General features: G+C 59.6%; 2 protein-coding genes and 1 long non-coding RNA gene across 5 annotated transcripts in view; 2 read left to right on the top strand and 1 right to left on the bottom strand.

The window, feature by feature from the left end:
- AFAP1L1 (actin filament associated protein 1 like 1) overlaps nt 1-16,415 on the top strand; it is a 115,999-nt gene that overhangs the window by 77,444 nt on the left and 22,140 nt on the right. The gene's annotated exons all lie outside the window — the stretch shown is intronic.
- LOC306808967 overlaps nt 1-16,415 on the bottom strand; it is a 129,031-nt gene that overhangs the window by 77,267 nt on the left and 35,349 nt on the right. The gene's annotated exons all lie outside the window — the stretch shown is intronic.
- ABLIM3 (actin binding LIM protein family member 3) overlaps nt 1-16,415 on the top strand; it is a 39,055-nt gene that overhangs the window by 21,338 nt on the left and 1,302 nt on the right. The window contains exons 2-21 of one of the 3 annotated variants that reach the window (XM_079319996.1): nt 1,666-1,803; nt 3,725-3,908; nt 4,007-4,119; nt 5,994-6,120; nt 6,215-6,308; nt 6,658-6,745; nt 7,186-7,244; nt 7,467-7,538; nt 7,879-8,034; nt 8,849-8,878; nt 9,275-9,404; nt 10,035-10,133; nt 11,284-11,334; nt 12,514-12,648; nt 12,863-12,927; nt 13,808-13,955; nt 14,466-14,495; nt 14,858-14,916; nt 15,666-15,726; nt 15,882-15,889. In XM_079319996.1, the coding sequence (XP_079176122.1) occupies nt 1,666-1,803; nt 3,725-3,908; nt 4,007-4,119; nt 5,994-6,120; nt 6,215-6,308; nt 6,658-6,745; nt 7,186-7,244; nt 7,467-7,538; nt 7,879-8,034; nt 8,849-8,878; nt 9,275-9,404; nt 10,035-10,133; nt 11,284-11,334; nt 12,514-12,648; nt 12,863-12,927; nt 13,808-13,955; nt 14,466-14,495; nt 14,858-14,916; nt 15,666-15,726; nt 15,882-15,889 (1,847 nt within the window). Of the gene's footprint in view, nt 1-1,665; nt 1,804-3,724; nt 3,909-4,006; nt 4,120-5,993; nt 6,121-6,214; nt 6,309-6,657; nt 6,746-7,185; nt 7,245-7,466; nt 7,539-7,878; nt 8,035-8,848; nt 8,879-9,274; nt 9,405-10,034; nt 10,134-11,283; nt 11,335-12,513; nt 12,649-12,862; nt 12,928-13,807; nt 13,956-14,465; nt 14,496-14,857; nt 14,917-15,665; nt 15,734-15,881; nt 15,890-16,415 lie in introns of all 3 variants that reach the window. The other 2 variants (XR_013776128.1, XR_013776127.1) reach the window with 2 other exon arrangements.

Below are 16,415 nucleotides of genomic sequence, written 5' to 3' on the forward strand. Positions count from 1 at the left end.
TGTAACTCTTACTCTGCTGGACACCCCTGCAGGGTAAATCCCTGATTTATTCCAGCCTTGGGAAATCCTGTTGGTCCCCTCAGGCAGCTGCAGAGCTCCTGGGCACCCATTTCCACCAGTAACCACCACAGGAGGTGCTGGATTCCTGTTCCCAGGGCTGCTGTCTCTTGGGTGGGGGTTCCCTGTTCCCTTCCTTTTTTTTTTGGGACCTCGGAGTGATTTAGGTCTGGACTAATTAGTCTCTGCTGGGCTGGCTCAGGGCCTGACTCCCATTTTGTCACTCCTCTGCTGGCACTTGGTGTCCTTTAGTGCCTCAGGTACCTCTTGGCTTGCAGGGAAGGGAAGTCCCAGAAGTTTTTGGAAGTTCTTGGAAGCCAAGGCTGGAGTCTGAGCTTTGGGCACTCAGAGCTTCCCTGCAGCCCATTCTCAGCAGCTGCAGGAGGTTCAGCCCCTGTGTCTCTGGGCACTTGGCACAGGGAAGGGGATTTGACTGTGACACAGTCTCAATGTCATTTTGACTTCTCTTGTTTGGCTTTTGAAGCTGATAATGGGCTGTTTCTGTTCCCTGACACTTGATCTGCCCCTCGGTGAGCCAGGAGCCTCTGATGAGTGATCTCCTCTGTCCTGTGCCCCTTCTTCCCTGCTCTGGAGGGACTTCACAGGCTGGCTTTCAATCAGCTGCTTCTCCTCTTCCTGGGAATGCAGTTCAGCACTGGGTCAGAAAAGCTCTGGCCCATTGAAATCCTCCTTTCTGCTGCTCGAGTTGCCCAGAGCGTGACTCCCTCTCGGAAATCTTACAGCAAATAAATCCTGCAGTGCTTGGCGTGGTGTCAGCCTGGCTGGAGCTCCTGCCCAGCCCAGGCACTCCCAGCTGGGGCAGGGAGAGCAGGAGCTGCTCAGTTTTCTCCATGTGTTTGGGAATTGAGGCAGCAGCAGGATCTGTAAGGAGCAGGAGGGTTTCACCCTGGAGTGTGGGGTGCTGGGCATCACCCGTGTGCTGTTCCCAGGCTGGGGAGGAGTGGAGGGGGATCCCAGCACTGTGGAGAAATTCAGCTTTTGGGCTGCCCTGCCCTCCCAGCTCCTTCCAGAATCTGCCTGCACCTCCAGACAGAGCTTGGGACTGAGCTGTTGCTGCTTGCTGAGGAGGTGACAATGCCACCAGGGCCAAGCACTGCACTGCTGTGATGTTTGAAAGCTCCTTGACAAACGACTCCTTCCTCCAGTTCCTAAGCAAACAAGTGGAAGCTCCAGAAAGGCAGAGGTTCCTTCCCGTGCTGCTGCCAGCTCAGGGCTCGCTGGGCTGTCCCAGAGAGGCTGAACAGCCAGGGCTGGTCCCTGCAGTGTCCTCCTGCAGCTGCTCTGGGGACAGCAGAGCATTTGGGAGCTCTGGGATGGCACTGTCACCTGGTTGTGAATGCAGGGTGCCCTGCATAGAGCTACAGACCTGTGACCTCTTTTGTGGGGCAGGAAATCCCAAATCCAGAGAAGGCTGGGCTCCCATCTCAGAGTCACTGGCTGCTGTCCCCTGCCCTTAGTGCCTGTCACCTGCCCTGATACCCCGTGGCCGTGCCACCAGACTGAGCTCAGTGACACCCAGCCACGTCCCAAATCCTAACAGACCCTTCCCCTCCCTCCTTCTGCTCTCCCCCCACCTTGTGCCAGCAGTTCCCTACCAGCAGAACCCCTACACCCCCGGGAGCAGCTCCTCTGCCATCCAGTGCTACCGCTGTGGGGACACCTGCAAGGGCGAGGTCGTGCGTGTGCAGAGCAACCACTTCCACATCCGCTGCTTCACCTGCCAAGGTAGGAGGGGCATCCCCAAAAAGATGGTGGCCAGCTGGCCCCACAGCCCTGGGGGCAAAGCAGGAGGCTGGGGACAGACCCTCTGAGGTGTGGTGACACGCCTGGGGTGGCACAGGGCAGGCAGAGCCACTGAGCGATGCCAGGGCCAGCAAAGGGGTGAGCAATGTCCCCACCCTGGAGCAGGTCCCAAATGTGTCCAAATGTGTCTGAGGAGGTCACTGTGTCCTCCTAAAGCAGAAGGAGGAGGAGGGAGAGGAGGCACTGCCAGCCTGGCTGGGAGGCACAGAGGGGGAGATGCCCAGAGCAGCTCCTGGCACATCCCTGCCACCTGCCCATGGGATGCAGCTGGGACTTGGTGGCCCCAGGGCTGGCAGGAGTGGGCAGAGAGGTTGTTTGGATGTTCCTGGAGCACCAAGGAGAGCTGTAAAGCTCATGGTGCAGAGCTGCTGCTGAAAGGCTGCTCAGCTCCTTTATTGGAGCAGCTGCTCTCACCCAGCTTCTGCAGGCTGTAAAATTCCCCATCCCATAAAATTCCCCATTCCATAAAATTCACCATTCCTGGGCTTTTTAAAGCTCTCTGCTCTTCCCAGCTCCCTGTGCTAAGCCAAACCCCCATTCCCCTGGCCACACTTTGCTCCTGGGCAGGGAACAGGGGGTGAGGCTGGAGGGGACACTTCCCCACCCTGCTGCAGCCCTGTGTCCCCTGGGACAGGCAGCCCCGGATTTTTGGGAAGGGGGATGTGTCCTGGGATGCCCTCAGGGCTGACTTCACCTGCAGGGCCCCGTGCTGAGCATGCTGCCCTTGCCCAGGATCCAGCAGGAGCATCCAGCCAGAGAGCTCAGACAGCTTCAAAGGGCCCGGGAGGCAGCAGGGAGAGCCTGGCAGTGCTCACTGCCCTATTTCCATGTGAAAGGGAATAAATAATGAGAGGAAATCCTCCTGTCTCACCTTGCCTGGCAGCTCTCACCTCCTGCCACCTCTGGCTGGCTCCAGCCCCACTGCCTGTCCCCAGTGTGTCCCCAGAGCTGGCACGGGGGTGCAGCCATGGGATGGGCTGTCCCCACAGCATCTGGGCACACAGCAGCCTCGTTTGCTCCTGCATTTGCTTCCTGGGCTGTCCCTTAGGATGCCTGGGAGACCCAAATTCCCCCTGCTGAGTACAGGACACAGGACAGGAGCAGCATCTCTGCCCTCATGGCCCTGCAGCAGCGGGTCCAGCTGTCCCCTGTCCCCCAGGGCTGCAGGGACAGGACAGAGGGGGCTGAAGGACAAAGCAGAGCCCGAGCAGGGCTGTGCCAGCAGCTGCTCAGTCACTCTGCTGTCCCCTCTCCACCCGTGCAGGACAGGGGATGGCATCGTGCCCTGTGCCACTCCCCTGCCTGCTCTGCTGCTCTGCAGGTGCCTCTGGCTGCAGAAGCCACAGCAGGAGATGATGCTGAGGCCAGGGCTGGGCACCTACAGTCTGCTTGGGTTGCAGTGATGGGCTGTGCACTCCCACACTGCCCAGAGCAGGGAGGGAAGCGGGAATGGGCTGGACACCCCTGGGAAAACAGGCAGGGAGAGCCCCGAGCCCGCTGTCCCCTGGAGCTGCTCCCCTCGGGGCACAGGGAGGGCAGAGGTGACAAGGACAAGACCTCGCTGTCCCCAGGGCACTCCCAGCTCTTTGCCAGCCCTGTCCTCATCTTGCACGCCACAAGGGAGGGCTGAGCCCGGGTGGGCGCAGCAGCCCCGGGAGGGGATGCCCAGCACTGTGCATGGCATTCTGCACGGCTGCTCCGGCGCTGGGATTCCCCATGGAAATCCCGGTCCCACAGCCCAACACTGACATCTTGTGGTGCCGGGAGAGCCCGGGGAAGGGAAGGGAAACCCTCGGGAGGGCAGGGGCGGCTCAGGGATGAGCGGCGTGTCCTTTCCCCGCAGTGTGCGGCTGCGACCTGGCCCAGTCGGGTTTTTTCTTCAAGAACCAGGAGTACATCTGCACCCACGACTACCAGCAGCTCTACGGGACCCGCTGTGACAGCTGTGGGGACTTCATCACCGGCGAGGTCATCTCTGCCCTGGGCAGGACCTACCACCCCAAGTGCTTCGTCTGCAGCACCTGCAGGTCAGCGCGGGTTGTCAAGGCTTGGGGACTTTTTTTTGGGGATCCCTGCTGGCCCTGGGCAGCTCTGCTGACCCCTCCCCACCTGTCCCCGGCCGCAGGAAGCCGTTCCCCATCGGAGACAAGGTGACATTCAGCGGGAAGGACTGTGTCTGCCAGAACTGCTCCCAGTCCCTGCTCAGCACCAAGCCCATCAAGATCCACGGGCCCAGCCGTGAGTTCAGTGCTGGATGCAAACAGAGGGACCCCGTGCCCCTGGAGAGGGTGGCAGGGCAGGTTTTGGGGTCGCTGTGCAGCCCTGTGGGTGGCACAGAGGTTTGGGATGGGGCAGTCCTGATGGTGCAGCCAGGACTGGAGCTCAGAGCTGGTTTGGGAAGCTCCCCTGGGCTGTTGGGGACCTGGGCAGGTGGCACCAGCCTGGCAGGAGCTGTCTGAGCCCCTGGGCAGGTTCTGGAGCTGGCTTTGCTCCCAGTCACTTGCCTGGTGTGCAAGTGGCTGCCCTGGGAATCCTGGCACTTTCTGGTTCCTTGCTGGGTCTGCAAGCACTGAAAGGCTTTTTCTGCTCACCCCCTTACCCTGGTGAATCCCAGGGAACCCCTAAAAGTCAGCTGGAGTGATGGACAAGCTCTTTGGGGTGGGTTTGACCTTGCTTTCGGCCCCAGCTTGGGAGGACCTTCCCTTTCTGCTGATGCCTGACACAGAGTCCTGCAGAGGGCCAGAGCCAGGACTGGGTGTCACCCACTGTCCTTGTCACCCTGTCACTGTGGTGGCACTAGTGACAGGATTGGTGCTGCTGTGAGCCCCCCAAGCTGCCTCCCTCCCCCAGCCCTCGATGTGGTGGGGTTGGACTGAGCCAAGGACAGGAATTCCCCCATCTCCCTGCAAGGAGCTGCCCAGAGCCAGGCTCTGCCTCCCTCCCCATCTCTTCCCGTGCTCCTCCAGCCCTGCAGCAGGGTCACCTGAGGACACCACGCCTTATTCACAGGCGCCAGAGCCTGTCCATCCCACCCTGGTGGCCCTGGCACTGCCACCAGCAGGGTGCCAGGGGAGCTGTGCTGGCTGTTGGCACATTCCATAGGGAAGGCATCCCTCAAAGGAGGATGCCCAGCCTCTCCCTGCAGCCCCAGCCCTGCAAACAACCCTCAGTGAGGGAACAGATCCTGCTTTGTTTGTTTTTTTTTTTTTTTTTTTTTTTTTTCCAGGGCTCAGAAATCTTCTCCCGCTTTGGTGAAGCAGGCAGGGATTTGGCACGGAGCAGCCTGGGATGCTCCTGCTTCCCCCGTGGCAGGGAGGGGGTTAAAAAAACCCCTCTCCAGGCAGCCCTGCTGGCCAGGGACCAGCAGGAGCCAAGGTCAGGGGTCTGAGGCCCATGTGCTTCCTGCCCCAGCCTGGCTGGAGCCAGGGGAAGCAGGGGAGGAAGGGAGGACAGGGAATGGTGAGCGGGGCCGGACGCGGCTGCCGGACAGCACAGCCCTTCCTCTGCCGGCCACTGCCCGCCCTTGGGCACCTGCCAGCCCCTCCACAGCCCTCACAGCCTGACCCGGGCTGGGAAACACCCCTGAGATCATCAGCCTGTGACCTAACAGCTCCTCGTCACCTAAACCTGAGTGCCACATCCCCATTTTTTAAACACGTCCAGGGATGGTGGCTCCAGCACCTCTCTGGGCAGGTGATTCCAGTGCCCAAATACTCTTCCAGATAAGAATTATTTTTCTCATGTCAACTGGCCTGGATCAGATGATTCCAGTGCCCAAACACTCTTCCAGATAAGAATTTTTTTCCTCATGTCCAACTGGCCTGGCTCAGATTTGTCACCTGTGGCTGGGTGCCAGCCGTGCCTCAGAGTTTCCCAGCTTTTCCTCCTGGCTCCTGTGCTGGGGACAAGCAGAAGTGACAAATTTCTGTAATGAAATGATGCCCACGAGGCTGCCTCAGGAGCAGGGTGTTTGTAACAGCATCATCCTTGGAAAAATCCTCTGGGGCAGGGCTTTGCTCTGGGTGTGAGGAGGAGAGAAGGTCACACAGCCGGGGTGTCCCTGCAGCTGGGGGTGTCCCTGCCGTGTCCCACATCCCCTCCTGTCCCCCCAGACTGTGCTGGCTGCAAGGAGGAGATCAAGCAGGGCCAGTCCCTGCTGGCCCTGGAGAAGCAGTGGCACGTCAGCTGCTTCAAGTGCCAAACGTGCGGGATCATCCTGACCGGCGAGTACATCAGCAAGTGAGTGCCACCGCCCTGCGACACTCCGGGGCTGCCCCGGGCTGGGGTGTGGCGAGGGGCTGGCCTGACACTCGTCCCTCTGTCCCCTCCCCAGGGATGGCATCCCCTACTGTGAGTCCGACTACCACGCCCAGTTCGGCATCAAGTGCGAGAGCTGTGACCGCTACATCAGCGGCCGTGTGCTGGAGGTGAGTCCAGGTGTCCCCGGGCTGGGGACAGGGACATGAGCTGGGGAGGTGCCACCCTCCATCTCTGAGGGTCACAGATGCTGCAGCAGCTCTGTCACAGCCTGAACACCTTGTCCAGAGAGTGAAAGAGGGGGAAGTAATACCTTGGGTATTGGAGCTCAGGGAAACAACACCTTGGGTATTGGAGCTCAGGGAAACAACACCTTGGGTGCTGGAGCTCAGGGAAACAGCACCTTGGGTGCTGGAGGCCAAGGAAACAACATTTTGGGTGTTGGAGCTCAGGGAAACAACACCTTGGGTGCTGGAGCTCAAGGAAACACCTTGGGTGCTGGTTGTGCTTGCCCTGCAGGCAGGAGGGAAGCACTACCACCCCACCTGTGCCAGATGTGTGCGCTGCCACCAGATGTTCACAGAGGGAGAGGAGATGTACCTGACAGGTAGGGCATGGCTGGGGGGTTTGGGTCCTTGTGGCATTGGGTTTCTTTGTGCAGCAGGGCCAGAGATCCCCTCCCCACTGCTCTGCAACTCCTGTGTGCAAAAATCACTGCTGTCCATGAAACCTTCCCTGCACTTTGTGTGTCCCTGCACACCTGGCACAGCCCAAGCTCTGTTCACTGCAGCCCAAAGGATGGAGGTGTTGTGACACCCCAAGATCAGTGTCACCTCAGTTTAACCAGCAGGAACAGCTTGGGCCACCCCAAATCCACCTGATTTTGCTGAGGTTTGGCCCCTGCCCTCAGTACTCTGGGCTGTTCCATTGCTTATCACAGACACACAATCCCCACTGCCCTGCACATTGCATGGCACTGCTGGAGGTGGCAGGGGACCTGGGGGTGACTGTGTGTGGGGCTGACACTGTCCCTCTGCTGCCCTGCAGGCTCTGAAGTGTGGCACCCCATCTGCAAGCAGGCAGCCAGAGCAGAGAAGAAGCTGAAGGTAGGCAGCAGGGTGAGGGGACATCTCCAGGGGTGCCACCTCCCAGGTGCCACTGTCCTCCAGTCCCTGCTGGAACTGAGCTGTTCTGGCACTGCCCAAACCTGCCCAGAGGATGGTGGGTGGCCGTGGGAGTGAAATTCAGCCCTCAAACCAACAATTTGCCTGCTCAGGGCTCCCTCCTTGCTGTGCTCTCACCTGCCCTCCCCCTTTGTGCCTCCACAGCACAGGAGGACGTCGGAAACCTCCATCTCCCCCCCTGGCTCCAGCATTGGCTCCCCAAACCGTGTCATCTGTGTAAGTGCAGCCCTGCCCCTCTCCCAGGGCCCCAGGGATGCCAACAGCAGCTCCCAGTGCTGCTCTTCAGCAGGACAAGCCCAGAATTTGGGGACAAGTCCCCATGTCCCAGCAGCAGGCCATGCCACCAGTGCCAGGGCACAGCTCAGGAGTGCTCAGAGGGGCACAGTGCTGCCGTCCCAGCTCCTCTGCCCTCCCTCTGCTGCCTCTCACCTGTCCTCTCACCTGTCCTGCTGCTGGGGTGGCTGGGCTCTGTCTGCCCTGTGCTGTGCTCTCCAGCCTCCCTTCCCTTCTCTCCTCCTCCTCCTTTCTGTCTGTCTCTGTCTCTCCCTCTCCCTAGGCTAAAGTGGATAATGAGATCCTTAATTACAAAGACCTGGCAGCTCTTCCCAAGATTAAAGCCATCTATGAAGTGCAGCGTCCTGACCTCATTTCCTACGAGCCCTATCACAGATACACGTCGGATGAGACGCTGGAGAGATATAGCTATGGGGAGGTACTGAGACTCCAGAAACCCTGCTGGGAGGAGCAGGAGTGGCCCCCAGGCTGGGGGAGAACCCTGGGGGGGTTGTTCATGCCAGTGGGAACAGTGCAGGGAGGCAGGAGTGGGGCAGGAGCTCTCCCAGAGGTTTGGGGAGGGTTTCTGATGGAGGTAAAGTGATGATGCTGCAGTCAGAAAAATACCAGTGACCTTAGGATGTGCAGGGAGAGACAGCACTGTGTGAGAGGAGTGATGGGCAGGGAATTCACCCCTCACAGCCCTGGCAGATAATCCTGCAGCAGGGCTGGAGCAGGGCTGCCCTGTTGGGTGCTGCAGCCAGGGAAGGGGCTGGGGCAGTGCTGAGGGGATGCTCAGGCACAGGACTGTCCTGCCTGCCCAGCTGGAGCTGCTGGGTGAGTTCAGAGAGCCCGTGGGAGAGAAGGGTCTGAGCAGCTCACACAGGTGGGGCTCCTGCAGTGCTGCTGGAAGAGGGTTTGGCAGCAGCATCTCTCACATCCCCAAGGTTTTGTCACAAGCCTGGTGTCCTGCAGCCCACCCAGGATGCTCATGGCCCTCTGTGCCTCCCCCTGTCCACAGAGGCCTCTGAGAGGTGACAGCTGCTGATTCTCCTGCCAGTTTCTCTCCTGCCCAGTGTCCTGCCCCAGTTCAGCTCTGGCTGCACACCAGTGCCCCTCACTGCCCAGTAACTGGGGGAGAAGGAGCTGCTGTGGGACCCCAGACTGTCACTGCTCCTCTTAACCATGTGCTGTCTCTCTCTTTTTCTCTCTCTCTCTTTTTTCCTCCTCACTTTTCCTCCTGCTGCCTCCAGTCCCTGGGGACCCTCTCCCCCTACTCACAGGTAATGCCCCTGTGGGCACTGGGGTTCTGTCAGCTGCTGCTGCCACGGGATGTCCCAGGGGCTCTGCTGATTGTCCCTCTGGGCTGTGGGAAGATGGGGGGACAGGACTGTCCTGTCCTTCAGGCTCCAAAGAGAGCAGAATGACCCCAGGGTGGAGACACCAATAACTAGGAGCAAGCTCAAGGGAAGGGGGCAATTTCCAGGCACAAAACCTCTGGCTGGACAGTGTCACCTGGTCCCCAAGCCTGGGCTGTGCTGCCTGTGCCTTGGCAGGGGGGAGGCAGGGCAGGCTGGGGACACCTCCAGATTTACAGGACACTGCCCAGTGTCACCCCCACCCGTGGGACACCTCCTGGCTGCCCTAACCTGCTCTCTGCACACCTTTGCTGCCCCCAGGACATCTATGAGAGCTTTGACACACGGCAGAGACGAGCCTCCAGCCCTGGCTACATCGACTCCCCCACCTACAGCCGCCAGGGCATGTCCCCCACCATCCCCAGGTCCCCCCACCACTTCTACCGCTCAGGTGAGGATTTCAGCCACACCCCCGGGCTGAGCTGAGCTCACAGCACCGAGCAGGGAGAGGATCACAAAAATATCTCTGGCATTTCTCACCTGGCGAGCAGCAGGAGGGCTGGGGTGGCCCATGGTGGGGGCAGTGCCCAGCCCTGCACATCCTCTGCTTCTCCAAACTCCTGCAGCAGCAGGGAGAGGCCAAGGGGAATTTGGGGCTTGTGGAGGATGGGGTGGTGACCTGCAGCTCTGCTGAAAACCTCTTAGCTGTGCTGGTGGCTCTGGGAGGGCTGTGCAGGACAGTGTTGAGCTCTTGCACATGCACCCAGCCCTGGAGCATGGTAGGGGAGCAGAGTGAGCCTGGGCTGTGCCTGCTGTCCTCTGGAGCTGGAGAGGAAGGGCTGGAGCACTCTGGGGTCACTGAGAGCACCAAGGGCTGATCACACACTCTGCAGCACGCTACCGGGGTTTCCTCCTGCATCCCATCCTCTCTGGAGATGCAGGAATCTCAGACCTCCCCCTCTCCATCGCTGCCCCAGGGCTCACAGCCGCTGCTCTAACACCGCTGCGTTTAACACCCATTGTCTTGTGCCTCTTGTTCTCTCTCTCACGGCTCACTCACGGCTGCTCCTGGGCCCCGCAGGCACCGAGAGCGGGCGCAGCTCGCCCTACTATAGCCAGTTAGATGTGAGGTCCTCCACTCCAACCTCTTACCAGGCACCCAAGCATTTCCACATCCCAGGTAGGCTCAGAGTGCCCGTGAGCACCGTGCCTGTGGCATGCTGCATGTGCCATCCCTGCTGTGCTGCATGCCCAGCCTAGAGCCAGCTGCCAGCAGGGTGACCCCTGGTAGAGGCCATCCATAAACAGCTTGAGCCTTACTCTTTATCCCAACACCACCCTGAGGTCCCAGAGTCTGCTTGATCCTTGCAACATCCCTGTCCTTCCTCCTCCCTGCACTCCCCACACCAAGATGAGTGTCCTGTCTCCTCCCCTGCCTTCCCCCAGGGTCACCAAGCAAAGATGAGTGTCCTGTCCTCCTCCCCTGCCTTCCCCCAGGGTCACCAAGCAAAAATGAGTGTCCTGTCCCCCTCCACTGCCTTCCCCCCAGGGTCACCAAGCAAAGATGAGTGTCCTGTCCCCTCCCCTGCCTTCCCCCAGGATCACCAAGCAAAGATGAGTGTCCTGTCCTCCTCCCCTGCCTTCCCCCAGGGTCACCAAGCGTGTCTGCCAGAGCCATCACAGCCACCCTACAGATGACTATTTTATACTCCCCCTAGGGCCCGCTGCTCCCTCCCCCCAGTGTCTCCTGGGCTTGCCAGATGCCTGCTCCCCTTCTGCAGGGATTGCAGGGGGCCACCAGGTAAGGGCCACGCAGAGCCCACGGGGACGGGGAGAGAGGGGTTGGGAAGCAGGCAGAGCTGCCCTCAGAGGGCTCAGAACCCCAAAACCCCCACACCACCCACCCAGCTGCCCAGAGTGGACACCCAGAGCTCCCCCACCCCGCTCCCACCCCTGCCCTGTCGCTGGTTTATGGATGGCCCCTTCCCTGCTCCAGCTCAGGCTCCATCCAGCTCGCTTTCCCTCCCAGTTTGCTCTTTTCTCTCTCTCTTTGTGCTGCAGAAAGAGGCTTTGGCTGATGCTGGCTGGCCCCAGGTAGCCCTGGCTGGCAGGCTGTGCCCTGCTGTGCCCTGGTGCATGCTGTGGCTGGGTGCTCACTGCATGTCCTGTCACCCTCCAGAGCCCCCCGGGCCACTGCTGGGCTCGGGGGTCAGTGTGTGATGGAATTGTGACCTGAGGGTGGTGGCTGCTGCAGGACCCGTGTCCTGTGAGCTCTCAGCACACCCACACTCATCTCTCTTTCCCCCTTCTCTCTTCCCTTTCTCTCTCAGCTGCTGGTGAGAGTAACATCTACAGGAAGCCCCCGATCTACAAGCGCCACGGTAGGTCTGGCTCTGTGTCCCTGTGTCACCCCTGGGAGGGGACAGCAGTGCTCAGGGGCTGGGTGGGAGATGGCATCGAGGTTTGGGTGCTGGGCAGCAGGGTGGGTTCAGTGGGGGACAGGTGGGACTTTGGGCCATGTCCCTGTTGTGAGGGATGGAGCAAAGGCTGGCAGTGACAGCAGGGATAGCTGAGGGAGGGGCAGCAGGGCCTTGCTGGGGTGGCAGAGGGGGCAAAAGAGTCAGAGCAGCCTCAGAATAGTGATGAAAAAAGCAATTTACAGTTTCACATACAGCCCTGGAGAGAAATCACAGCCCAGCCTGGATGGCTGTTCCAGCATGGAACTGACCTGGGGGTGCTGCAGGTTGGGGAGGGTGTTTGGTGTCCCTGGTGTTTGCTGTCCCTGGTGTTTGCTGTCCCTGGGGTTTGCTGTCCCTGGTGTTTGCTGTCCCTGGTGTTTGCTGTTCCTGGTGTTGGTGGCTCTCAGTGGGGCTGGCGTGCCCTGTCCCCGCTTGCTGCTGCTCAGGGAGGGCCAGCAGCTCCCCCTGAGCAGTGACTGTGTCTTCTCTCTCTCCTGGGCTCTCCCCTCCCTCCTGCCCCATCCCTGCTGGCTGCTCCTGCTGCTGTAAGTACCTGCTGGGTCCCCTGTACTGCTGGGATGGCTCTGCCACCTCCTGTCCCTGCTGCTCCTTGCCCTGTGACTCTCCTGGCCCCTGGTGCAGCACAACTTCCCCCTGGGCTCCCCTGGGTGCTGCTGAGGCTCTGTCCCCACCCTGAGCACCCTGTGTGTCCCTGCCAGAGCCCCCTGCTCCCCCCCTGCTGCCACCTTTCCCTGGCAGAACCCCCAGAGCCCCGTCCCTGCTGGGTCTGAGCCTTCCTCCACCCCTCTCTCACCTCCTGGGACAGGACAGCACAGGGTGGCATTGGTGGCACTGGGATGGGCACTTGTGGGCTCCCAGCCACTCAGGTCCCTTCCCAGCCACATCAGTGACATCCCCTGCTTGTCATTGTCACTGTCCCCACCTCAGCCTCAGCAGCTGGAAAACTGATTATTCCCAGCTCTGCTCCCTGCTGTCCCAGACACAAATCCCTGGCAGTCAGTGGGGAGGGAAGAGGATTTGCTCTCATTTGGGGTGGATCTCTGCAGATCCTCACCTTGGCTCTGCCCTCTCCTTTTGCAGACAACCCCTCTGCAGCCACCAAAAGCAAAACCAGCGAGGACATTGCTCAGTCATCCAAGTACAGCCCTGCCTACTCCCCAGACCCCTACTACCACTCTGAGTCCGAGTACTGGTCCTTCCAAGGCTCTCCCAAAGGTAACAAATTCCCCTTGGGCTGGAAGAAGGGGAAACTCATTCCTGCTCTGCATTTTATGGGAGGAGAAAACCCCATTTTGAGCTGGGTCTGCACACAAAAGTGGGGTTGGGCTGAGATACCTACCAGGGTGATGCCAAAACCCATGGGAGCCCATGGAGTGGGGACTGTCCCCTCCCTGCCTGTCCCCATCTGACCCTGAGTGTCTCCTTGCAGCTCCCCGGGCCCGCAGGTTCTCGTCAGGGGGTGAGGAGGATGGCTACGACCGGGGCATGCACAAGGTGAGTGCCAGCACCAGACTGGCCCAGCTGGCTCTGGGGAGAAGGATCAGCCCAGCTCTGCCACCCCAGGAGGTGCCACCACCCTCCCTGCTGCCCTTGGCCATCTGTCCCCTCCTGGCCACCCCCAGTGTAGGCTGTGAAGGAGGGGGGAGAGCATCTCATCCTCAGGAGATGCCAAGCCCATACCAGGTGTCCTGGTTTGAAGGGCAGGTGTCTGCCAGTAAAGCCAGGAGCTTCTCTTTGAAATGGAGAATATAAATCCCTCCCTCCAAATTATTATTATAACTGTGAAATTAAGGGCCTATGAGGTAAAGATAGGGGAATTAGGAATAACAATTCTTCACTAGGAAAATTAAAATAGAAATGCAGTATTACACAGAACAATGATGTAATTATATCAGTCATGCATTGGGGCTCAATGGCCATGAACAGGAGATATCTCCTGGAGGGAGGATGGGCTGTGGAAAGATAAAGATGATTGCCCCAGCTGGTTTAAAGATGGCCCATTAGCAGATAATGTGTGCAGGAGATCAGGGTCACTGCCACACCCAGTTTTAACAATGGCCCATTAACAGGAGATATCTCCCACAGTGATGAGAGTCACTGCCACACCCAGTTTTTAACAATGGCTCATTAACAGGTGATACCTCCTGGATGAAGGGTGGGTCATGGGAAAGATAAAGATGATTGCCCCAGCTGGTTTAAAGATGGCCCATTAGCAGAGAATGTGTGCCAGGAGATCAGGGTCACTGCCACACCTGGCTGCGGTAGATGGGGACAGAATTCACATTTCTGGCCACATCAACCCAACACACCAGGGGATGCCAGGCAGGGCTGGGCAGGGACAGGACGAGTGCAAGGTGGCTTTCCCCCCCGGCAGATCCAGAGTGGCATCGGGAGACTGATCCTGAGGGAGGAGATGAAGGCTCGCTCCAACTCCTACGCAGACCCCTGGACCCCCCCCCGCAGCTCGGCCAGCAGCAGAGAGGCCCTGCACACACTGGGCTACGAGGGCTCCCTCAATGGCTGTAAGGCTGTCCCTGTCCCTCTGTCCCTCCCAGCACAGCCCCAGCCCCTCAGGGGCTCTGCAGGGCGGAGAGGGATGAACGGGATGAGAAAACCTTCTTGGGATGTTTTTTTGCCTTTCTGGAGGGCTCCGTCCACTCCCTGTGCCCCAGCTGGGATTGGGCCATTGCCTGGAAGTGCCTCATGGAATGGCTGGAGGAATTGTGGCAGCACAGCCACACCATGGGTGCTGTGATCTGTTTTGGGCTGGCACCTCTGGCACCCCAGGGCTGCTCACAGAGCCCCCAGGGCACCCAGCCCTGCCCTTGGGGCCACTTGCAGCACAGCCAGCCCTGTCCATTCCATGCTCTTCTTCCCCATGGCACATCCACCCTCACAGAGCTGTTTGGGGGTGCTCAGGGAGCCCCTCAGCCCTCTGGGCTCCTGGGGGGATCTGTGGGGCTGGGAATGGGCAGTTCTGCATGGCATGGGGTGCTTGGCCCTCCCTGACAGCAGCTCTGCTCTCCTTGCAGCCCCCCGGACCCACTACCTGGCTGACAGCGGTGAGTGCCTGACCTGAGCCCTCCCTGCTGCTCCAGAGCCCGAGCTGCAGGAGCTGCTGGGACCTGAAAAGGGAGAAGGGAACAAAGAAAGAGCCCTGAAAGCCTGGGTTGGGGTACAGCTGAAGCAGGGCAGAGAGGATGAGTCTAGAGAACTGAGAGGAAAATGTGCTGCTCTGAAGGGTGAGAGCTGCCCCAGGAAAGGGATTTTGGGGAGAGGAAGATCAGCATGGGAGGAAGCCAGGCTGGAAATGAGCTGGAGCTGGAAGGAGACAGAGCTGGGAGCACAGAGGGAGAGGGTCTGTCCTGGGGTGTGAGGCTCATTCCTGCTTTTTCCCTGATGCCCCTTGGTGCCTTCCTTGCAGATCCCCTCATTTCCAAGTCAGCCTCCCTTCCTGCCTACAGGAGGAACGGGCTGCACAGGGTAAGTGCATTCCCCATCCTCCCAGGCTCCTCCAAGCCCCCAGTGCTGCCTTCCCATGTCCTGTTCCCCCTTCTCTGCATCCCTGCTGCCCTGTGCCAATCCAAAATGACCCTTACTGGGATCCTGTCCAGACAGTGTCTACCCTGAAACTCCCACAGGGCAATTTCCACAGGGATGTTGGTGTTGCTCTCCAGCAGAAGAGCTTTGCTTTCTATCCTGGGATTGCTTGGGATCAGGAGTTGTGCTCCTGGCTCTGTGTGACCTGTCTGTCCCTCTGTCCCACCCAGCACAGCTCCAGTCCCTCAGGAGGTCTGAGGGGTGGAGAATGAGGGAAGGGCTGATGAGAGGTGCTGGGCTTGGAGAGGACACAGTCTCAAGCTAGGTGAAAGGAAAATTAGGTTGGATATTAGGAAAAAGTTTTTCACAGAATGGTCAAGCACTGGAGGTGGTGCAGTCACCATCCCTGGATGTGTTTAAAAAAGACAGCATGTGGCACTGGGTGGTTGGGTGAGGTGTTGGGGTATGGGTTAAACTCAGACTTGAAGGTCACTTCCAAAAGAGTCATTCTGTGGGTTCTGTGAATTTGTGAATTCTGTGACCTGGGCTTGTCACTGCACCTCCCCGTGCCTCAGTTTCCCTGCTGGTGGGTGGGCACCTTTTTGTAACCCCCTGGTGAGGTGGGGGACATCACTCTGGGTGTCTGGAGGAGCCCCCCTCTCACTCCCACCCCTCTCCTCTCCCCTCTGCAGCCTCCCAGTGCCGAGCTCTTCCACTACGACAGCACCAACGCCGTCAACTGGGGCATGAGAGGTACAGGGCAGGGGCTGGGGACACCTGGGGACATGCTGGGGGGCTGCCACCTCCCCACAGGCAGCAGGGGGGACACGGATGAGCCTCCAGGGCAGGGTGGTGGCAGCAGAGGGGTCCCTGTGGCTCACATTTCCCTTTTTTTTCTCTCCCCACAGAGTACAAGGTAAGACCCTTCTGCTGCAAGGAGTGGCCACCAGCCAGAGATGGGGTCCCAGGGATGTGTCCATGTGGCCCCAGGCTCTTCAGAGGGAAGTTTTGCCCTCTGTCTTTGTTCCCCTCCATCCTCCATCTGACTGAGCCCAGGATTGGGGGGCTCAGGGTCCCTCCCCTCCTGGCAGGTCCCAGGTGCTTGGCTGAGCAGGATTGTGCCCTGGGTGAGGAACAGAGCAGGGGGAGTGTGCTGGTGCTTGGTGGGATGCTCCTGCTCTGGGCAGCAGGGTGGGTTCAGTGGGGGACAGGTGGGACTTTGGGCCATGTCCCTGTTGTGAGAGATGGAGCAAAGGCTGGCAGTGACAGCAGGGATAGCTGAGGGAGGGGCAGCAGGGCCTTGCTGGGGTGGCAGAGGGGATAAGGGAGTCAGAGCAGCCTCAGAACAGGGATGAAAAAAGCAATTTGCAGTTTGACATGCAGTCCTGGAGAGAAATCGTGCTCACTCTGGTGCCTGGCTCATTCCTGGTTTTGCAGAGTGA

Source organism: Erithacus rubecula, assembly GCF_903797595.1.
Source record: "Erithacus rubecula genome assembly, chromosome: 16".
In the NCBI taxonomy this organism is placed as follows: Eukaryota; Metazoa; Chordata; class Aves; order Passeriformes; family Muscicapidae; genus Erithacus; species Erithacus rubecula.